Source organism: Actinia tenebrosa, unplaced genomic scaffold (genome assembly GCF_029948245.1).
Source record: "Actinia tenebrosa isolate PJP-AT-01 unplaced genomic scaffold, QUT_ActTen_1.0 PGA_scaffold0__85_contigs__length_37466705, whole genome shotgun sequence".
NCBI classification, from domain to species: domain Eukaryota; kingdom Metazoa; phylum Cnidaria; class Anthozoa; order Actiniaria; family Actiniidae; genus Actinia; species Actinia tenebrosa.
Genome location: NW_028292569.1, coordinates 15,035,340 through 15,059,308, shown reverse-complemented (window position 1 = coordinate 15,059,308; position 23,969 = coordinate 15,035,340). Strand labels below are relative to the sequence as shown.

The 23,969-nt window shown below is 37.4% G+C and overlaps 1 protein-coding gene across 2 annotated transcripts; it reads right to left on the bottom strand.

The window, feature by feature from the left end:
- Positions 1 to 631: 631 nt before the first annotated feature.
- Positions 632 to 23,426, bottom strand: LOC116295316 (peripheral plasma membrane protein CASK). 2 transcript variants are annotated; one of them, XM_031703100.2, is made up of 29 exons: positions 23,218 to 23,426; positions 22,974 to 23,086; positions 22,226 to 22,276; positions 20,884 to 20,938; positions 19,750 to 19,827; positions 19,581 to 19,653; positions 19,296 to 19,398; positions 19,098 to 19,181; positions 18,490 to 18,581; positions 17,651 to 17,773; positions 16,127 to 16,207; positions 15,388 to 15,427; positions 15,203 to 15,231; positions 14,485 to 14,533; positions 13,356 to 13,477; positions 11,727 to 11,813; positions 10,042 to 10,125; positions 9,241 to 9,414; positions 8,582 to 8,660; positions 6,359 to 6,444; positions 5,866 to 5,934; positions 5,364 to 5,569; positions 4,941 to 4,987; positions 4,768 to 4,836; positions 4,569 to 4,649; positions 3,951 to 4,031; positions 3,119 to 3,321; positions 2,589 to 2,711; positions 632 to 2,145 (listed from the first exon to the last, which is right to left on the bottom strand). In XM_031703100.2, the coding sequence occupies exons 1-29, from the start codon at positions 23,265 to 23,267 to the stop codon at positions 1,969 to 1,971; spliced, it is 2,709 nt and encodes a 902-aa protein (XP_031558960.2). In that variant the 5' UTR covers positions 23,268 to 23,426; the 3' UTR covers positions 632 to 1,968. The 2 variants fall into 2 exon arrangements, with proteins under 2 accessions (XP_031558960.2, XP_088888775.1); XM_089032649.1 differs by having other exon boundaries at positions 4,944 to 4,987.
- Positions 23,427 to 23,969: the final 543 nt, after the last annotated feature.

The following is a 23,969-nucleotide window of genomic DNA, read 5'->3' as shown; positions in this document are numbered from 1 at the left end:
CGTACAACCGGGTCCAGAACAATTACGTTTTTACCATCTAACTACCAACATCTCTGCATAACACAGACAAACGCAAATAGCTTTATCCGTCTTCATTCGAAATCTCCCAGAGTACATTAAATCTCAAGTATAGTCGGTCACCGGTTTAATTTCATGGATGCTCCAATATCCATTTATAAGTGTTATATTTTCGTAATATTTTAGCTTTAAATCTTAATTCACTAAATTTTCCGTCGTCATCAAAGATTGACAATTTGTTTTCCTTTAACCATGCAGGGTTGCCTTCCCGCCCCTGCAAGGGATGTTAGCTTGGAGGAAAACCGCGAGTACAATTATTTTGCTCAGTTATCTTTAATATCCTAAGAACATAAAGCGCTAGTATAATTTAGATCTATTATCAAGGCTGCGATGAGACAAACACCGAGAAACACGGTGAAACATTGCGTACATTTGAGATGGACAAAAATAGCGCGCAACCTCTCCTTTCAGTAAAGAAATTTCGAGCAAACAAAAAATGCGTGCACGAGTTGTTACGAAGAAATAAATATCGTGCAACATAAATTCCTGCAACCCCCCTCCCAAATTATCTTATGGTTTATCCCTTTTTGCAAGTCAAGTCAATACAAAGGTCTATCTTTTGGTAACTTTTTATTTGTGATAACTTATTAAGAATTACTTCTACGCTATCGCGTTTAGGGATTCAGCCCTCAATAAGAAGAATAAGAAATCTAGACGTAAAAAGAATCTAAAGAAATATTAGACTGGTTACAAAAATTTGATATAATTAGAGGCAACATAAGGTTGAAAAAAATGTGTAAAACGAGTGACTGATTTTAAGAGTCACGATCTTTTGTAGAGTAAAATGTGCGGAAAATAAAATCGCGCAACACTTTTTTATCCATTGCTTTCTAGCAACATTTTCATGCATGTCAAACACCGAACTTCACGTGAGCCGAACCTAATGACATCAGAGAAGACCGCCTTGCTATCATTGTTTCAATTAGGTTCGGCTCACGTGAAGTTCGACGTTTGACCTGAGCCACCTGAAAGACAAGGAGACAAAACTTCCCTTGAGCGTTAAAAATAGCTTTCACTTAGCGACACAATATCGAGTTACACAAACACTTGACTTCAAGTTTTCGCTTTCTCTGAAGACATCCTGGCACAAGAGATAAAAAATTATGTGCTTTTTACGCTTGCGCCAGGTTGCGCTTATCTTCGGAAAAGAAAACCAGACAATTCGTGGTCACCTGCGTTTCATTCCCACAGGTCATTATACACAATAATAATAATAGCTTGCCCCAATAATTCCAATAGCCTCATGCATCTGATGCAAATACCCTCTCTCCCTACCCAAGCGAGCTTTAAAGTCACAAGGAACGATAGCATCAAACTAAAAGAGCCACACTGTCTTGCTACGCGCGGGTCCCTTAGTAAACATAAGGAAGAAAAGACTTGTCTGAAATTTACAGCGAGGCGAGTTTTGTGGTCCTATAGAACCACAGCCCAAGTTCAAGAAATCTGAAATATAATATTATCGCCAAGCACCCATTATTAGAATTTGCTGTCATGTCTGAAGGTTTCAAAAACCTTTCTTATTAATGTCAAGAATTTTTAACTAAATGTCTCCAGTGCGCATCCGGGTGAATGGACACTCGGCGATAACCGCACTTCACCGTCCATTCGCCTGGTTCATCATTATCAATTTTTAAAATAACAAATCTGATCGACACAAACAAAAAACATAGCAATTAAGCGAGGATAAATTAAGTTATGTAAAGAGTTCGCAGAAGAAGAAGCCGTTAACTACTCCTAGCATTCTAACCAATAAAACATCTGAAAAAAACAAAATCAGTTCGTTCAATTATTTAGTATTGTTTACTTTTTGCTTATATTTTAGGGACTCTGGTAATGTGCGCGCTACTTAGTGAGGCCATCTGCACATGAACATTATTCGTAATATCTTTATCAATAAATCCAGCTGACCGGCACCCATTGCGGGCTCTGAGAGAGGTTTTCAAGGGCTTCCTCCAGTACGTTAATGGTTTCATCGATATCATTATTGACGATAGTCAGGTCGAATAGGTGACCATATGATTGACGTAGTGTATCTGATTCTTTGGCCAGTCGCTTGAGACTCAAGTCCTGGAAAAGGAAAGCAAGAATCGATCAAATTTAGGGTTATAAAGTGGAAGTGCCGAGTTATCTCGATTGGCCGAGAAGAACCTTGCCACGACGAGGAATTCTCGTGCGTCGTGAATGGCACAAACGACGTATATTAACATGACCGTGCTATGTCGCACTGTGATTGGTTCAACTGACGTCGTAAAATGATGTCATTTTCTCAGGCAATGTGATTGGTTCAACTGACGTCCCTGACGTGATTTTTTCGTGTGTGGATTGAGTCAAACTGACGTAGTACCGTGACGTCAAATTTTTACGCACTTCGATTGGTTCAACTGATTTCATTTTTTGGTGCACTTTAACTGAAGTATCGTGACGAGATTGTCTCGTGTACCGTGATGGGTTCATCTGAAGTCGTATCGTGCCGTGTGCTGATTGGTTTAACGAATCTAAATTGAACTTACCGCCTCAGCTTTGTTAGGATCACTAGAAGTGTCGTGTCTGTCGTTCATCTCTACAGCCATAATCGGTGCCGAGATAAACACCACATATGGAGAAAACTTAGAAGTTCGAAGGACTTTGAGAGCCTAAACAGAATATGGATTCATTAGCTTAACAGTAAACATTTATTCGAGATACTAAATGATCCAATGAGGTTCGTTCTTGATAAGCCACGGAATGTGTACAAGGGACATCATTAGGTGGGTGCGCTGAAGGCTTTACGTGTTTGGGACCAGGCAAGGAATGAGGGACTTCTTATCCCTAAAGTCCTAAAGTCATATCTAAAATCTAAAGGTTACAACGTGTTGATAATGACTATTGATTATTAGTTGGGACTGTGTTCGTGTGTTGAATACAACAAGTGAATAACACAAGGAAACTTAAACACCGTCTAAAAAGTTATTTCTTCGTCGGATATCGGATTGTTGTCCAAAGGTAAGAGTTCGTCTTCAAAGTCAACAGAAAGTTCCCGGGTTCGTTAGTGTATAGGTACCTGTGGCTCGACGTCCAAGATTGCCACAAGACCACGATCTATGATGGAAGTGATAGTATCTAGCTTGGTCCCGTACATAGCACCTTCATGGGTGCCGTACTCCAGGTATTTATTTGCTTCTATAGCAGCGATCATTTCTTCTGCCGACACGAAGTAGTAGTTCTTTCCATCTTCTTCACCCATCCTTGGTTCACGAGTTGTATCTGCACAAAACAAGAAATACAGATTCAGATTGATGGGATCTTTATATGTTATTCTCATGGGAATAAAAACCCGCGTAACTTCTTCCTGAAGCGATTGAATGCGAGGATACGCGGGAAAAGGATCTATCGTTCCAGTTAACATGGCTGCCGCGTGGGAAATGGCCATGGGAGGGAAAGTGCAGCGTACCGAGCTTTTGATTACCCAGACCCCAATAAATACGATACCTTTCCTAACCCCCCCCCCCCCCCCCGCCCCACCCTACTTCTCAAGTACAAAGGTAATGCCCACCACACCCTACCATGAGTTCTTTTATTCCCGACACTCAAAACTACCCTTCAGGATTGATCTAATCTTCACCCCATGCCAATAAATACGAACCTTTTCCTAACCCAACCTACCCAACCCTTCAGATATAAAGGTAATATCTACTCCACTCTCTCATGAGTTCAGGGTTGATCTAATCTTTACCCTATCCCATAAACATGAACTTTTCCTGACTACACCAAGCCATACCTCCCCCCTCAGGGGAGAGCTTAGGCCCAAACTATCCCCACCCTCCACCCCCACAAATATAAACCCTTTCCTTTCCTTATTGTATGAGTGTTAATAAATGTCATGTAATACTCACGTGGTATAGGATAAGCGAATCTGTCAGGGAATTTATTAATAAGTGTGTTCTTGATATGTCTTCTACCGACGCCATGAGCACCTGAATATTAAACACACATCACGTAAACACCAAACGTTTTCGCCCAGTTCTTTTTCGGCAGTGGCATTAACACGGGGAGCTTGGTTTACTCTGAGGAAGGCACTAACTTACATTGCATGCCGCTAATTAACGTAATAAAGGCTGGTTTTCACTTGTACTGCTTCCGATTCCGATTTCGATTCCGATTCTCATTTTGTCGCATGCATAAAATTGCAAGTGAAAACTGCTCGTCATAAGCATAAGCACGAGCCAAGCAAAAGGAAACATTGGGCCGATTCTTACGATTTCGAAGAGCATCTGACTCCAACTCCGTCGCTAGCGAAAACCAGCCTTTAAGCTTCAACTTTTGCGCAGAAACGATAGAATATCGGCATGTATCCATAGGGTAGCTAAATAAACAAAGGAATTCCGACATGTCCAAACGTGTGCCTGTGTTACTTTGAGGGCAGCTGTATTCTTTCTTTCCAAATACAAGATCTTGCGGCTTGAGGAAAGGAGGGTATAGAAGTACGCAAAACCCAGGAATTTAAAACTCACCAAGAAGAACAAGAGATTTTCTTTTAAACGAGTCAACTTTAACGACTTCTTCATACGTAACCAAATCTAAGCGATCGAAAACTAAAGGAAAAAAAACACATTGATTAGAGTCATATTACGTGTGATTGGTCAGTATGTATTTTCAAGCGTTCTGATTGGATCAGAGCGTCAGTCATTTATGAGCTGGTATTGTTGTTACCTGCATTATGTTTCGCAACATATCGATCTCTGTATGTTTTCTTTTTTCGACTAAACCAAACACACGAAGCTGTAAATCCAAAAAAAATACCGTTATAAAACAGCTAGAATACTATTCAGAAAAAAACTAAGTTCAATACCCAAAGACCGAAAAGAGAACTGTTTTGTTTTTACCACCGTTTTGTTTCTTTGCTTTCTCTGTAGCGATACAAGCAACTCTCCTGACAAGAGAAAAATAATGGTTACAACAAATAAAACGATATTTAAGCCGAGAAATGATGGTACGACGTAAGGATTTTTCGTACCGTAAAGAAATATCGCGCGTTTTGACTGATTTAACGGATATTCATTTCTCAACTTTACGGGTACATATACCATGGCTTGTCAAAACCAGGCCAATGTTACTCTTTTCTTGATTGGATAAGATGTATTCTCACGCACTCTGATTGGTTCAAAAAATACAATACACTGTGACCGTGCCGTGCTTTCCCAAATCAAATGAAAACTATTCGTCGCGCCTTCTTAATGGAAGCTCGTCCTGAGCAGCTTCAGTTGGAAAGCGCGCAACGAGTGATATGAGTGACGCAGTGTTCTTACCATTCTTGTAGCTCAGGTGACGGTATAAGTCCAGCAAACTTCTCGTCACTGCCGTCATTGCTAATCTTTTTAGCCTGCCACCAGTAGCAATCAGCCTTACTGACAACCTGCATGATCTCAGAGCAGTGAAACGCCATTCCAGCACGTTGGCATGGGATTAGATCATCGCTACGTGGATCGTAGTCAAACAGTGCTCGTACAAACACCTACAAGTAAAAGAAAGGGTTTAGAAAATGTCTAGCTGCACACAGACAAACCATGTGATCAGAAGACATGACATTTGTTAAGTATCACTTGACTCCACCTAGGACACCGCTGACCAAGCATTACGTGACTCCGCCAAGCACACCGCTGGTCGAGTATCACGTGAGCCAACTAAGCACACCGCTGGCCAAGTAACATGTGACCTCATCAAGCAAATCGAGGGGATCACGTGACACCATCCAACAAGGCAAGAACTACGTAGCCTTTTAGCGCGCATTGCATTTCATGAAAGACTTACATCTGAGTTTGTACTAAGCCCTCTGGAACTGGGAACGATTTTGAATGTTACGTTACCACTTGCTTCTTTCTGTAAATAGATAATATTGTCATGGTTACTAATTATAATCACCAATTACCACCAGCACCATTATCATTACTATCATCTAGAAAGATTACTAAATCAAACATTGTTATCAGCAGAGCTAAATATAACGCGCTCCCCCTACCAGGTTGGTAGCTGTAACGTCATTTTCACGTAGAAGTGTACCATTTAATCTCCCCGCCATTATCATCAATATTTAATTATTTAATATTTCAATCGTCGCACGATAATGCTATTTATGATGAGCTTTAGTGAATACGTGAATCTATTTTGGGCGCCATCTAAAATAAGGCGTGCCGCCGCGAGCAGCCGCATGACTAGTGATACAAAACTTCCATTACTGAATGTTCGTTACTGAGAAGTATCTCGTCCCGTTAGTTTCCTTTGAGTATGAATGATGCATGCTTACCAGCATTGCCTGTAGTGTTTCTATAGATTTATCAGCCACATTAACACCATTGATCTCTCTTATCTCATCACCAGGATGAAGTGTTCCTATTATATAACAAAGCTAAATGAATAATTCAAGAATACCCAATAGTAGCATATAACTAAAATTTCAAAATATATACATCCATACACAGGTAGCCCAAGCTTGGTTTCTGTGGTGTCCTGTTATAAGGAAATGTATGGGGAATCATCAAAAATTTCAATAAAATCATCTAAACGTGAAATAAAGCCTCGAAATTTTACCCTATCATTGAGAAATAGCACTTCTTTCGCTCTGCGTGGTTATTTTTTTAATTTAGCCCGTTTTAAGGATTTTTTTCCCCACCAGTAAGAAATAAGAGAAGGTTGGAAACTCGGGATCCAAAAGCGAGCCATCACGAGTCTTTGAAACCTCGTACGTCTTCGAATTTTCTTTCCAGCGCCAAACTTTAGTCATGACCCTTCTCTCACATCCCTATAGAACCGAGAAAGTCGCATTAGAGATTAGTATTCGCGTCTTTAAGCCATGAAATTTGCCTGTATTCACATACTACCTCGCTTGTTCTGACCCGTACTTGGAGCTCACTGTACACCAGTTCAACGGATTTCTTTCGGCAACCGACCCGAGGTCACGCCGGAAGTCTTCGTATCGTAAATGCGGATTCGATTTGGATATCGTATTTCTTCGAAATTATGGTGAGTGTATTTTTTAACGGCCTAAGATACAAAAGTATTTAACTTATGATTTCGAAAATTATGGTGAGTGTATTTTTTAACGGCCTAAGATACAAAAGTATTTAACTTATGATTTCGAAAATTATGGTGAGTGTATTTTTTAACGGCCTAAGATACGAAAGTATTTAACTTATAATTTCGAAAATTATGGTGAGTGTATTTTTTAACAGCCTAAGATACAAAAGTATTTAACTTATAATTTCGAAGAAATACGATATCCAAATCGAATCCGCATTTACGATACGAAGACTTCCGGCGTGACCTCGGGTCGGTTGCCGAAAGAAATCCGTTGAACTGGTGTACAGTGAGCTCCAAGTACGGGTCAGAACAAGCGAGGTAGTATGTGAATACAGGCAAATTTCATGGCTTAAAGACGCGAATACTAATCTCTAATGCGACTTTCTCGGTTCTATAGGGATGTGAGAGAAGGGTCATGACTAAAATTTGGCGCTGGAAAGAAAATTCGAAGACGTACGAGGTTTCAAAGACTCGTGATGGCTCGCTTTTGGATCCCGAGTTTCCAACCTTCTCTTATTTCTTACTGGTGGGGAAAAAAATCCTTAAAACGGGCTAAATTCAAAAAATAACCACGCAGAGCGAAAGAAGTGCTATTTCTCAATGATAGGGTAAAATTTCGAGGCTTTATTTCACGTTTAGATGATTTTATTGAAATTTTTGATGATTCCCCATACATTTCCTTATAACAGGACACCACAGAAACCAAGCTTGGGCTACCTGTGATTCATATAGCTATTAAAAATACTTGTGCTAGTTTTGCACCACAATCTTGTCATGATATAATTTATATTTTCTGTATGTAGTGATGGTTTACTCGAAAGTTTATAGTACTTAAACCATCGCTGCACACTCACTGTAGTAACTGTTTATATTTAATATTTATTCATATATCTTTTTATAAAATCTAGAATAACTTGTAAATATAAGCAATTATGATTTGTTATATTCATTTCTATTTAAAGTATGTAAATAAATTGAATTGAATTAAATGCCTTGCGAAAACCCAGGGTTACTCTTCCCTTCATTCCCTTCCCCCTAAAAAATCCTATGATCCTACTCGATGTCCTGAAAGGTTGTTGTCTACGGAAGATTATTTCACTTGGCGGGAGGGTAATTATCATGCAGGAAAAGGGGTTGGGCAAATTATTACCTTCTCGAGGCCCTCCTTCATTGGCGGGCAAACGTTGCGCCACACCCCTTAGTGTTTGAGCCCCCCACCCCTAATCATAATTCCCTACAAATTATATCTCCCCACCTCTCGGGAGCTTCTTTTAAACTACCTTCTGCCCCCACTACCTAGTAAATGAAAAATCTCCCTCATACAAAACATGCCGCAACGTCCAAGGTGTTTGCTTCAATTACCTGAGACATGAAAACTGCCGACTCCAAACAGAAGTCCTTTAATCATTGGTTCAAGTGTAATAACGGGTAAAAAAAACAACGATTTTACCTTGTCTATGGATCATTCCTCCATGTAGAATTCGAGATACGATACATCGGTTTTCGTCATTCAATTTTAACGTGATACCCTGAATAAAAGAAAATGGAAATACGGAGAAATGTTTCAAGATAAGATAAAACAAAATGAATTTGCATGAGCGAGGAAATTTAAAGTTGCTTGATGAAAAATTGCAAGGCATTTCAATGTAAGCACGATTTATCGTCGGTAGCGCAACATTTAAAGGAAGCCATTTCAAAGCTTCTGTAGGGCGTACTTTTAATCTACGAGCCATTTTCGAAGTGGGGATTAAGCCATTTTAATGTTGCGGCGAAACAATGGAGCGTAACAAACAAACTTTTGGAAGCCGTTACAGTGCTTCTCGATGCCATAACACGAAATAGAGCGCAATGTAAAAGCCATTCTTTTGTTAATGTCCCTGTACAAACTGCAATTTATTACACAGTGTGATATATAATCGATTGGGAAGCCATTTTAAAATTGGGAAGCCATTTTAAATCTGGGAAGTAAGCCATTTTAAATCTGGGAATTCATTTTAAAACTGGAAAGCCATTTCAATGTTATTTTGGGAATCCATTTCATTGTGATATTAAAGTCACGAGGAAGCCATTTCAATGTTACAGTAATATATTAGCATTGTATTTCATTACCATTGGCTCGTTTGGATTCTTATGGAACTGCACAAGTCGAACTCGGGTCAGTTTCTCTGCTGGTCGTTCACTGGCAGGTCCATCATAACCATTCGGCGCGCCGTCTGTCGCTGACATACCGGGCCCTTCACCGTTCGTCTTCGTCAGAACCCCATCATGTGCTTCGAGCATCGCCTTAGAAAAACAGGGTAAAAAAGATAATAAGTCATAGATTTAAAGCTAAGCTTTCGATCTCTTAGAAGATTAAGAACAAAAAGGGTGATAAAAGTAAGCGCCTATTTGCGTCGCTATGGTAATAGAATTATCTCTGGGTTTTATATTGACGCATATGATCGTTTTAGATAGGGCGAAAGAATTTATTCAGTTAGCTGTGTCGGCGTATCTTCCTTGTGTTGAATTACTGATCAAAATCCCCAAGTGTCAGCATTAACATCATCATGATAATCATCACCATTTATGCTAGATACTATCTCTCATGAAAAAAACAGAGCAATGGCGATGCGCCTAGTATACACTCTACTATTGCAAAGTAAATGGAGACAAAAGAAAAATGAAAACAAATTATTATGGCGTGGGTAGGAACACGCAAGCTCAAATACCACGAAAAAATCAACGTACTATCACCCACCACTATACTATGATGCTAGCATAAGAACAAGTACAAACATGGTTTTGGCTTAAATTTTTCGCTTGTGTTTGCGCGCATATTTTCGATAGCATCGTAATAGACAACTTAGCTTTGCTTCTGGTCACCGCGCAAGTGAGAATCATGAGAAGACAGAAAGATATTTGGTAACTCACCATGACAAAGGGATCCGAAAGAACGTTTTGTAGCTCGTAGCAATCGTCGTCTTCCTCTGCTCGGAACTCGATTAAATCAATAACCTACCAAAAATATAATACAATTATAAAACGCGACAACGTGTCTACCATACAATACTTTACACTATACTAATAACCTAAACACCATGTATTTGCTTCTTCTAGTACTTAAAATGACCCCAAAAAAACACGAGCCGTTGGCGTTTTTTAATGTTTTTTTTTTTTCGATAAAGAATTGATGGATTTTGTCGTAAAAGAGTAAAAAATAAAAAAATTAAAAAAAAGAGTTAAAATTTATACTAACGTGATTCGAGATATTTGTTAATATTCTTCACAATATAACTCGTGCGCAATTATTACTTAAGTTCTTAAGGATATGAAGAATAGAATAATCCTAAAAAGCACTGCTTACTTGGTTAATTGGTTTTGAGATCTTTCTCAAAACTACTGGTAGATAAATCGAAATATAAGTCGTGAATTTAAGAATTTCAATTTTTATCAAGTACTCGTGTCCTACTTATCGAAAGAACTGACTTGAGCGCCTCTGTTCTAGAAAATCAACATAGCTGGTAGTGAATAAATTGCTGCGGGAAAAATCCAAGAAAAAAAAAATGAGAATTTTAAACGAAGTTAAAAACGGCAGTGGTGAACGAGAATAATTATAAGATTTTTGCGCGCATACAGCAAAGATTTCACTAGATATCTAAAACTTACATGAATGCATATCATTTCGAAATGATAACAAAAAGATTTTCTTTCTTTATCAACAGCAAGAAACAATATTGAATTAAGTTTCAAATGGCAACGAAAAACATCATTTATCTCAACAAAAACAAATGTAAACGCAAAAAAAAAAAAAAAAAAAAAAAAAAAAAAGAAATCCAAAAAACTATTTGCTTAGGTAATGTATATTTGTACCAAAAGTGACTTGGGCTGTAGATGTGATTGTTTTTTTCAATGGCTCTAGTTTCACTCGCTCTCTCGCCTTGGGGTTTTACAAGCAGATAGACCACAGAAAACGGATGACACGTAAACATCAGCATTTATCTGCTATTTTTCGATTGCTCATAGCTATATGTAATGATGTTATCTGTAGGATTTGGCGACTAACATTCCATATATCTGCTTTTTGTTCATTTATTAATTATTAAAAATGAAAATTGAACGACACAAAAGTGCTGGAAGTCAAGGCTTTCTCTAGCTTATTTTTAGAGAATTTTCAACTAGCAACGAGAAAAGGATATTCTTTACTTTTTTGAAATTTTGGCATTTGCATTTCTTATTACGATGTCAATGGTCACCACGCCCTGATGTTACCGTCACGCAACACTATGTCACATAACAACTGATTCTCGTTGAGGGAAAAACACAACCTGAGTAGAGACTACGTGGAAAAAATGAATAACAGTCGAGTCTAAGTTAAATCAATATGGACACCTTGCTATTACGAACACTTGTGATTGTTCCCGTATACCGTTCTGTGGTCCTCTGGGTGTTCGTATTAGCCGAGGTTCGACCGTACAGTTAGTCTAACTGATGTAGATGTTTACCCCATAGTCTTGTGTTTGGTGTAAAGCGCGCGCGAACTATCACCCTACAGTCGATCCACAGTGATGTAAAAAATATCGAAAGTAGCGCAGCGAGTATTTGGAGAATCTACTCACTTCTTTAGCGTTCTGCTCCGCTGTTGGCGTCGTACTAGGCGGGCAGGATTCATGTGTTTCGGTCCATTCTTGACTCCTATCGTACACCTGTTTCACGAGAAGAAGAATATGCGTCAGTTGAAAGCTTACACAGAGTAAAACAAGAACAGATTGGTGGAAATATCATTAAGATAGGAGTTGCGCACGCTGGTGGAAGATCACACCTTAGTGTGCCTGGCTACAGCAGATAAACCATGTTTATTTAATCAAAAAGATTTGAGGAAGACATAGTTCTTTCACGTGACTACAGGATGGTAAACATGACGTCATATCGATAAACAGTTGACAAAAATATCAGGCGACGATAAAATAATAAAAAGAACCGTTTTCAATAATGAAATATAATAAGGGGGGAAAAAAGGAAGAAGAAATATACGATAGCAGATTTACCGTCTGAAAATATATATAATTTTTATGGGATTTAGATTCTGATAGTGAAAGCTTATGTCAATATATATATCTAAAAAAATATGTAAGAGATTTGACTGCAGCTTATCGCGTTTTTGAGCGACATATGAATGTCTGAATAAATAATTTAAGAGGTTTTATGGTTAATACAAAAGAAACGACAATATAAATTAATAAAAATGCCGAGAGATGTGCAGAAAACAAACGTAGAGTTAAACTGCCAGAATTAGAAACCACTTCGGGTTGACGTATCACGATACAAGCGATGAGATTTGCTACGATATGGACAAACAGAGAATATCAAATGGTTTGGAGGCTTTTTGTCTATATTTCATTAAGAAAAAACCGAAAATATAAGTAATGTTGATTACGAAAGTCAACTAAACCCGAAAATATCATCGCATACTGAAAACCTAAGAGTATTATTTGGCTTAGTTTAACAGAGATTCATACCTTAGACCAAGTGTGATCAGAGAAGATGTGGCTTTTTAAGACAGACAAAGGAATGAAAGGAATGAGGAGTTTTGGAATTCCCCGAATGAATTATTAATATTTCTAGTGCTATTCTTTTAAAGTTTCGATCTACCCGCGAAGAACTAGGGTCTATTAAACTTTCAAAACGTCACAGGAAGTCCAGGAACTCCACAATAGGACATTTGCACGATGGCGTCATTGACCTCTACTACCAGACTCCCTTGCACACTTTCTTTTGTTCAATTTAAACTAGAGAGAAAATTCGCGAAGCATCTTGGCAGTAGGAGTCAAATGACGCCATCATGCAAACGTCCTATCCAAAAGTTTCCACATAATGAGCTGATGAGCATTCTCATATTTTTTGCTCTGTTTCTGGAAGCATTTATACAGCGCTTAGGCTTCCTGTGGTGATGTGACAAAAAGGTACCTGTCGCTTGCGCAATGCATGATTGATCATAATCGATTCTACGCGCATGTCTACGAAAAAAATCACCTATTTTTGCTATTTTTTTTATCTTTTAGAATCTCCAGCGCTAATTTAATGGTATCTAAGATGAAACTATTTATAAAACCTAGAGAGGAAAAGAAAATCAATTTGTAAAAGTGCAGAATACATCCGGCGATAATTGAAGGTTTTGTTTCGGAAAAGTAAATAATGAAAAATAAAGTGACCTGTAGTATAACGAAGGACAAACGATAGTATCTCACCTCCAGAAGAGCTTGCAATCTTTTATCTTCAAAAAATGTTTGAAGAAAATTCGCCTCATTTTCCTTAGCACCTGTCAGGACTTTGATCTCCTCTAGCGAATCAAGCAGCTGACTGACAGCACCTGCGGGCGCGTAACAAAAGAAGATATTACTCAGTGTACAAAAAAAAAAAAAAAAAAAATTTGTTTTTAATCCCCCCCCTCCCGACTCCCCTGAAAAAGCCCCCCTCCCCCTTAGCAGATTTAATAGATATCTTGTTTGCTTGTTTGGACGTCAGAGGTTATACATAGTATTTGACCCGGTATTTTTTTAGCTCGTCTATATTTTGGTGCAATTATCTTAAATCACCGATATCTAATTGCACAGTTGATAGTTTTGCCATGGCTCTTAAATGCCTTCTTTATCCGAGCACTCTAATTGGCTTGTGTGCAAGTTCGTGCTTTTGATTAGTTCAGCCACTTGATAAACTAGTTTACGGTTTCCTTTGATCAGTAATGCGCGGTATTCCTTTCGGATTGAGAAGTTGGAAATTCAAACCGACTAATAAGACAGTAACTCAACACTAGAGGAATTCTATCAAAACCGAAATGTTTCTAAACAATATGCATGGCTTCCTTCCGTGCAAATACCGAGAACGCGCTATCATTACTGTCAGTAAACCTTCAAATTTTATCGCTAACACATGGCTAAATAAGATAAGGGCTGCAATCTGTTTACTGTAAAAAAATTCTAATAAAATAATTTGTTACGAAAAAAGTCCAAATTTTGTGTGAACAGCGAGAAACGGCTGGTTGCCTATAGTAGACATTGAAATGGTTTTCCCTTTGAACCAATCAGAAGCACGAATATGTAAAACATCCAATCATGTTTTTATGAAACCATTTAAGTGCTGCTCCTAACACTCACTCGACCTGTTTTCTTGGTAAGAGCTCTCAAAGAATAAACATAATGTGCCATTCTATCATTCTGGGAAGTTCTCCAGGTGGAGGTTTTTTCGAGAGAACACTCTTAATGTTATGTCAAAAACTTGAAAAAGGTACAGGTGTAAAAAATAGCTTAATCCAACCCCCTCACCCTCACCCCACACTCACCCCACCCGAAAAAAAAGTATTCTGCACAGGATACTTACCTGTTGCAGTAAGATCATCATCTTCGCATTCAAAAACGTCGTCGTCGCTCTGTAAAATAAAAAAACGAAAGCTTTAAAAATAAATCAAACCATTGAAAAAGTATACCAAATGAGCTCGTCTAGACAAGGTTTTTACACGACTTTCATTAAAAAAATAAAGTAAATAATGAATGGTCGAACTTGCATTAAATAGCTCCAAAGAAAGTCAAGAAGTCTTATTTCAATAGTGAAAGCATTGACTTATTCAATAACAAAATTGAAAATAAATGTAACATTCAATCGTGAAAATTTGGAATTTTTTTAATTTGTCCCGAATTTTTGGCATTTGTATTATTATCGAGAAATGATTCGTTATACAAAATTACGTTCAACAGCGAAAATCTTGAATTTTATTTGGTAAAATTTAATAAACATGTGAGAAAGTAGTAATCTTTTTCACAATTTCCTGGGTTGCCCGTTTCCATAGAAACCCCTGCCACCGTTTCTATAGAAACCAAGGAGCGCAAAAGCAGATTTCGTAGCAGCATACGGTGATGTAGCATTAAAATGGCTTCCCCTCTGAACCAATGAAAGAGCGAGAAAACGCATCTCGTCCAATCAAAACGAGTAAAATGCTGTACAATTCATTCAAATTCGCACCACAAGAATCCTTAATAAATATTCTTGAGTGGTAAAAGATTAACTGCTAGAAAACGAGTTAAACAAATGTTCGCCTAACCTGAGTTCCAACGACGTCTCCATTAACAACTGAAAAAACGAGACATTCATGATTAATTTCATCGTATAAAAACATAATAAAAACGAAATTTTGGCTAAATTTCGCTACAAATGGCAAAAGCAATAGCAAAAATTAAGAATTCCTAAGAAGACATGAATATTTAAAAGCAAAATTCACTAAAATACCTGGGAATTTTCGACTCGCAACAGCAGCAAGGACCGCTCCCTGGAAGAGAAAGGATAAGAATAGAATTCAAAGGATGTTATTTTTTTAAATAAAAATATTTAACAAATGAAAAAATACTTGATTTACTAAACCCGATTCACACAAATAAAAATAAGATCTAAGTGACTGTAAATGTTCGTATCAGATGTTGATGAGGTTTCAAGATATTACTGGATTCGGGTCTTGAGCAACCTCGATAGATTCCGCCATATTGATGAATGAAGTCCGGCCGCCACAGATCAACGGAAAGCTACACCAACCGCGAGCAGCACCAAATGAATGAAGCTTTAGTAGCTCAGATCACATCTCTTGCATTTATCACAGATGTCTAAATCCTATCATTCGCTTAAGTTGATGTCTTATATGATATTCATGAGTTGGGCAAATAATAACGTAATGATCCCAAGAACCAATTTAGGAAATAATTTTTCATGTACAGAACGACCAAGCTTGGTTTAATTACTGCAATATTTGAAACAATGAGTAAATGACGTTGTTAGTTGTGGTTAACCAAGACTCATATTTTCTCAGTTTTCTCACGATTATCATTAGCCCTGGTAATTTCCCAAGATATTCTCCACGAATATTTGGAAACATATGGCACTTAATCGAAACACGCGCTTTTAGTTTCGATAAATAGAAAATATAATGCAAAAATGCAAATGGAATATTTTAGAAAATAATAAGATATATATCCACCTTGAGTTTGCGTCTGCCGTTGAATTTCTTCATTTCGTCAACACTGTCCTGAAGATGGTCGCGTCTTGGTATTTCTCTGCTCTGAATTAAAGAATTTACAAAATTGTAATATCTGATAGAGGAAATCTTTTGCTTTTGGGTATTGATATTCTTAGGAAAGTGATAGAAGAAACTGAAACAAGTTCCGAAAGTCTGGACAGCTGACCAAGAATGTTGAAGTGGAATTATTAAAAACTTTTACGGTAAAATGAAGTGAAAAGTGGAATACTGGCGTTATTTGAGTTGGGAAAGTAAGTAGTCGTGGTGAAAACACCTGGTCTTTTTGAATTAAAATTAAAGATGGTATTTTCAAAGGAGTAGAAAACGAACTGTTTGCTTTGTTGCAATAATCAGACGACTAATCAGACGACATCTGTTAGGTTGGTGAGCACTTTATATACTTTACGTATCTTGATCAGGAGATAATTAGAATTTGGAGAAAATGAAAGCTATTAATGCATATAAACATTTAGATAAGAAAAGTAATGTTGATAACGATTAAGAATTTTTACAATTTTTAAGACTACCAAAGGTTGTTCTGAAATGAGGGGGCACTCTTTGAGGAAGTAGACATGAAGGGGGAGGGGGGAACTCTATTCAAGGTGGAGGACTTTTGCATGTGAAAAAAGGGGAGCAACAAATGCAGAAATGATTGTGAGGTGCATGGGATCTACTAAAAGCAAGAGGATATGATGGAATCACTTCATGGGGATTACTTGCCACAGGGTGATCACTTCATCTAAGGTCATCCCATAGACAATCAGGGGGATCTTTCAACACAGGGTGACCAGATGATCCAAGGGAGTCACTCCACCCAGAGGACCACTTTGCACAGGGGAACCACTTGACACAGGGTGACCATTTCTACTAAGGTCATCCCATAGACAGACAGGGGGATCTTTCAACACAGGGTGACCAGTTGCTCCAGGGGAACCACTCAACCAAGAGTACCACCAAGAGCTACCCAACTCATTTTTTAACACAGGGTGACCAGTGATCCAGGGGAACCACACAACCAAGAGGACCACCAAGGGCTACCCAACCCATCTTTTAACACTGGTTGACTAGTTGATGCAGGGGAGCCACTCAACCAAGAGGACCACCAAGGGCTACCTAAACCATCTTTCAACACAGGGTGACCAGTTGAATCAGCCACTGAACCTAGAGGACCACAAAAGGCCACCTAACCCAGAGGGTCACATTATACAAGATGGACATGGTATAGACTAAGCTTATTAAAGGTGCACAATGGTGCTGCAATTGTCCCCTTCATTGTTCCCTGCGCCATCTTGAAAGGTAGCTGTGCCTTTGCATCAAAGTGAGATGAAAGTTGAGCTTGCAATGACAGATACATGTTAATAATTGTTCAATGTGTTAAAAACAGGTCTCTATCATTGAAGCTCACCATTAGTCTCGCTTCGATGCAAAGGCAGGGCTACCTTTCAAGATGGCGCAGGGAACTGTGAAGGGGACAATTATACATACTCTAAACCAAGGATGAGAAAGTGCTTCTTCAGCAGTTATTCTCTGTGTTGGATCAGATTTCATCATCTGCATACAAATCTCTTGTGCCTCTTCACTGATATGGTCCCATTGCTTTGATTTCATCTGAATGAAAAAATGTCCTATTTAAACCAAGAAGCACTTTCATGCTTTTTTCCACTTCCCCAGCATTAGTATTTCTAAAGAATGGACTTAAATTTAGCATTTCAATTAGGTGTTTTTTCATCTTAGTACTTTGTTAAATTGTAATTTAGGAATGCTGATTTTTATGAAGGAGGGAAAATCAAAGATGTTTAAGAAAAACCCACAAAACATATAAGAAAATAAAGGACATTTATTCACAGGTAATTTAAATGATATATTCTCCTTTTATCATTACTGTTTCATTAGAAACACCGACGCAGCTCCAGTGGCGGATCTAGGGGTGGGTTTTGGGGGTTGCAGCCCCCCCAATGAAAGCCATTGTGATTTTTTTTTTAATTTTAATTTTTATGACAACACCAACAGCATCGGAAATTTTATTAAAACAGGACTGCCGAACACATTTCGCTCGCTTTTTTTCTATATGCCGTGTGTGGGACCAGAAACAACCATGCTCGCCTGCAGCAAATAATCATTATCATAAGACCCTACTTCCATTTGGGAACCCTGTGCTACTTTCCCGCCAAACGAGTACCTCAATCAATGCTACAACCCCCCCTTTGAAAAAATTCTGGATCCGCCCCTGAGCTCACACTAGTTTTTAGCTAGTTATCTCTTCCTACTCTCCTATTGGTAAATAACAAAGAAATATCAAATGTTTGTTTATCTGTTTTTCTTACCAATGGCTGTCCTTTTTTGATTGAATTGTAGACTTTTTCTCCTGTGCCATGGAAGGGGAAATTCCCACCCAGCAAAATGAACAAAATCACACCTGAAATGACCAAAAAAACACAAAGTTATTAAAATTACTGTAACTAACTGACAACCATTACAAACAACCAACAAAGGAGTCGACTTCATCTATAAAATAATGTACCTTTATCACACAGCTTCATGTTTATTCCCATGAGAATAAAGACCTTTGCTTAACCATGCATAACCTCATACTGAAGTGCTTGAGTGCAGGGGCGGATCCAGTGGAGGGGTGCAGGGGTACACACCCCTCCCTGATTCCACTTTGTGCCCCTATTTCGAAGATAACCAATACTGTTTTTTCCCTTTGATTCTAAGGTTGCACCCCTCCCTGAGTTAACGTGATGCACAACACCCCTCCCTGAACAAAATCCTGGATCCGCCCCTGGAATACGAGACCACCTGGGGGGAAGTCTATTATTCCAGTCAACATGGCTGCAGTGTGATAAAGGTCCACAGCTAGAAGCACAGTTCTGCACCCCAATGGGGGTGTAGAAGATAATCAATTATTAAACAAGTATCAATCGTAATGTACCACATCCCCAGACATCTACAGGTTTGCCATACGGTTGTCTTTGAATCACTTCTGGTGACATAAAATGTGGAGTTCCAAGACGACCTATGAATGGAATAAATAACCAACACAGGAATTATGTAGTTGCTCAAATAAACATGCTGTTTCAGAAACTTTTTCACCATTTCAGTAAAAAAGTAAGACCAAAATTATAATTACCACTTAAGATATATCCTTCTGGTGGAAGTTCTACAGCAACACCAAAATCAGCAACTTTTAATGGAGCAGAATTATCTTTACTTGCGAGAAGAAGATTGTGGGGCTAAAGAAAATTGGTAAGTCAGTGACATAGGATGGTCATGGTTGGGGTGGTGGGGGGGGGGGGGGGTGTGGGGGAAAGGGGGGTTGAAGTTCTGTTAGGAGGGTAATTTGTATTGGTTAGGGGGTGCTGAAATACCAAGGGGGAAGTATGCGAGACAAAAACTAATATGGTAATTTACAAACCTTAAGATCTCTGTGGATAATCCCTCTTTCATGACAAAATGATACAGCTTCAAGAACTTGTCTCATGTAATGGCTGTATGAAAAAAACAATGCCACTCATTCATAAATACTCTTGAAAAATATAACCTGAAGCTATATATAGTGCATTATAAGTTTATTATCACTGTACCTTGCAACAGCCTCACTGAAGACAAAACCAGCATTAACTCTGTTTACAATTTCAAAGCACAGATCCGAACCATCCAAACTAAAGTATGATAATTATTGCAAAAAATTAGCAAAAGGTTTAATGAGTAGTATAATGAGTTGAATATTAGGTGGTAAGAGTTGTACATTTCTTGTAAAAAAAAAAATCAAAGTGTATCAAGCCAAATGGTTTGAAATTCTTAGAAACTATCAATGAAAATAATTATTTTTCCATCTTGAGAATGCTTGTTTTGTAGCTTAAAGTTCGGTCTATGCTAATGAAGTAAAATGTAAAGAATAGCATCAGTGGGGATCAGCCTATATTATGCAGTAAATTATTGTGCTTTTAATAACTATGTTATGATCACAGTTGGGGACATACAACATAAAGACTGTAAATCAAGGTAATATCCTTTTGCCAAACATAAATAAGTAGTTAGTTCTAATAATTGGCAGCCATTTATGTGCATATATCAAACTATATACATTCATGAGACAGTAATAGATTGCTATAAAGGCTGTAAAATAAGGAATGTTTTTATTGGCAAGGAAGAGTACTTCTAAAATATAATATAGCAGCTAAACACATACATCATGAATATGATCTAGACTCATAATGTACATACATGATCAAGCTGTATATACACTATGAAATATAAATAAACATGTAACAGGACACTATTGGTATATATTCTGATGTTTTACATTGATTACAAGTCAAAGGGCAAACACTAGATGCTACTTAAAGTACAAGAACACTTCAAGAATGGTGTAAATACATTTAGCATATATTTTTCGCTAATATTTTTGAATATATTTTGTAAGGGATAAAATATTTTTTATTTGGGGGAGGGGGAGGGATTTTAGAAGATAGAATGAAAATAAGGCCTTGTTTGTCATATCTTTTATAATGTGAATTACTTATACTATAAACTTTTCATGGTGCGACTGTATATCTTATTGTTATTCCTGAAGTGTTAGTAATGGTTGTAAAGCAAAAACAATCATCAGTACTCAGAAACCCTAACCAACAAGAGTTTGGAAGTATTTCTTATCACTTGAAAGCCCTCAAAGCTTGTAAGATATTTAATTCTAGAGTAAGTGTATTCATACTTACTATTCAAAAACCATATAGACAAATCCATCCATGGAATAGCCACCAATTAATTCCACTAAAATCAAAAACAACATGTTATTAAAATAATCGACATACTTGTGGCATTTCAGGAGATTATTGCAAACCACAAGATATGACACCATAAGAAAAAAGTCGATAGGGGAAGTACATGATAAGACTTGTCTGTTAATGGCTGCTGGGATTCAAATCCTTAAAACTATTCATGAATAAATACTAAATTATACTAAAGTAATTTTTTAAAGAATTATTGAAAAAATAAATCATCTTTATTGAGGATAAAAACATCAAAATCAAAAGAAATAATAAAGAATTAATTAAGGAATTTAATAAGAAATAATAACAAATTATAATTTCATTTAGAGAAATGAAATAACTGGTTCATAAATATTTTGCAACTAAAAAAGTGGTAATGAAAAACTGACAAGAAGATGAGGGAAACTCTTGGATTAACAAGATGAATGGTGTTGATCTTATCTAACAACATCTATTTCCACTCCTGAGAGAATGATATTTGAAGTGAAGTGCAATAGCTGTGGTAAAAACAAGCTTTGGAAAAACATTCAAAACCACATCTTGAATGGCCAGAATTGCTACTTAACACAAAAAAGTTTCAAGTATATGCTAACGGGTGTGGCATGAGCTAATTATATGTATATTTCTTATTCTTGTACCCCAAAAGTTTCATAATTTGTTGTTTTTACGATATTATTGTATGACAATAATGAACTTTACAAATTTTTTGAAAGCCAATTGGTAGGTCATAAATACTTAATGCCTTGAGACATTCATGATTCAGAATGTAATATCTGGGGAGTTGTATCTGTGTGGAGTCTGGAATGCCTTAGGGTCAAAACACAAATATCTTGTGAAAATGTATTGTGCAATGTGGAGTGGATGTCTGGAAGTTAAATGAGTTTTTTTTAGTTGGAGAGAAAAATAAATTAAGAGGGAGGGTTATTATTGAAAACACTTTTGCAAGTCAAATCGAGTCTCTGTTAGAATAAATGGATAAATGTAGTTATCGGAATGATGGCTTCACATGTGGAGCTACAAAACCGTGTCCAAGTTGTTTGGGTTTAATACAATACAAGGGAAGTAACGATATGGGTTGTAAACATGCTAGCAAGATACAAGTTTGGTAACTGTAGAAAATATCTTTTATTCATCTAGATTAATAACTAAAACTTCACAGAACTGGGTCAACTGCTGACGGGAACGATTTTAAAAATCTGAAATTTAAGCCTACTTATTCATGAAATATTGCACCGCGTATGGCCTAAGACCCGGCGGTACAGAAGTGTATTCAAAAACAAATACTTACCTATATGCTGGTGTTTCAATTTCTGGCAAATCCTTGCCTCTCGATGAAGATCTAAGTTAGCCATGAAAACAGAAAGAAAAGTTAGTATAGCAAAGATTCTCTCTAGGTTTACAGCGCGCAAATTCTAAAATACCAAACAGCTGGTGAAGATGGGGGATCGTAATTCTTCCATGCATTAATTTTCAGTAAAACAATGAGCTACACGCGAATCGGATTTTTCGACACTGCTCTGCTTTCTGCTACATAAACAAACTAAGACAAGGGCAGCTTATCTTCGGTGTTATAGATCTTTGAATACCGTAAGAATATCAAGGGATCGATGGTGAATGAAGGAGTTTTTCTCCGCACCAAACGATTAAAAACTTGACTCAAAATGTTGTAATAAATTACCATGAATATGCGCGTACGTTGGAAACAATTTTGATCGATCATAATATCGGAACTACCATCTCGAAAATACATAATAATGAAAAGTAAAGAATACTATTTATTCCTTCAGATTTAGTTATATTAGATGGTTTTTCTTCAACAAATCTCGAAACGTTAGAAGTTGGAAATTCGAGGCAGGGAGTCCGCATCTTCAGGCAGGTTTTTCTACTATTGTTTTTAATCCGAATTTCATCCTTCCGATTAGAGGGCTGTACTACAAAACAGATACCGTTAAACAGTAAACGTAGATTCATTTACTGTCATTTTGATGTATTTTAGTTGAATTGACAGTTTTATTCAAGCGGTGTTTGATTTTTACCTGATTCGGTTAGACCACAGGACGATGTCATTTTGTCCACATCTACAATCTTCACGGCGCAAACTTTGTTTGTTTTCTTGTCTATGCATCGCTTTATCACACTGAAAGTACCCCTGAAAGATAACCAAACACAGCACCAAACTGTAAATCCCTTGAATCACACAACTTAAGCTCGTGATGAAAATAAGAGTGACAAAAGTGTACGGTGTCGTCCATATCAGGCCACAATCTTGTAGTGCCTTACTTTCCAATCTGCTGTTGCAGGTCGAATCTGGGAGGAAATCCTTTCTCCATGGTTCGGTTGTTCGCTTGAGTGAGTCAGATAGTAGGTAAAGGGCCTATATTTTGATCATTTTTGGTAGGAAGGAGTCTAAACTTGATTAAAAACAAGAAAAGTCACCCAAGAATACAAACACTGTGTGTGAGTCTGAGCTGAAGTTCAGTATCGATAGTGATAAGGGGCTGGTACATAATTAGTGCCACCCCTCCCTCGGGCTGAGTCGCGCTATTGAAAAAAAAATAATTTTTTAATTGATATTGTTAGTAAAACTTGTAACGCTAACCTCTTCCATTTTGATGAAATGTAAGTCACTTACACCATCAAACCACTCGTAAAAGAGATTTAATTACAAGAGTACTCTAAAAAGTGTGCGCTGTAAAGAACGCGCTTTATATCGATCTCTTATCTGAAGCACTATTGGTTTACGCTTGTTCTTCCGAAATGAAATCATATTTTTCGTTGTCAACCAAAAGAAGTCAAACAAACATTTTCCTTAGTTCGAAAATAGGGTAAGATTTTTGCTACACGAACAACCATGTTTCCCCCCTTTTTTCAACATTTTTAATCACAGTCATTTTATTAATATCATCATTAATCCTCTTTCTTCTATAAGATAGCTTTAAATTGATGAACCAAGTAAGCAATAACTTGATTGTGCATCTTACCATGATTCCAGACATTGCCCTGTAGTTTAACACAAGATTTTTTTGATGGGT

What these genes read in the sequence shown, in the direction of transcription:
- LOC116295316 (XM_031703100.2), bottom strand. Translation starts at nt 23,267, where the DNA reads ATGGAGAAAGGATTTCCTCCCAGATTCGACCTGCAACAGCAGATTGGA. An exon ending in ACGGCAGACGCAAACTCAAG is followed by an intron (nt 15,428 to 16,126) that starts GTGGATATATAT and finishes TTTCTCTTCCAG; the next exon opens with GGAGCGGTCCTTGCTGCTGT. An exon ending in TCTTGGACGTCGAGCCACAG is followed by an intron (nt 2,712 to 3,118) that starts GTACCTATACAC and finishes TATTCTGTTTAG; the next exon opens with GCTCTCAAAGTCCTTCGAAC.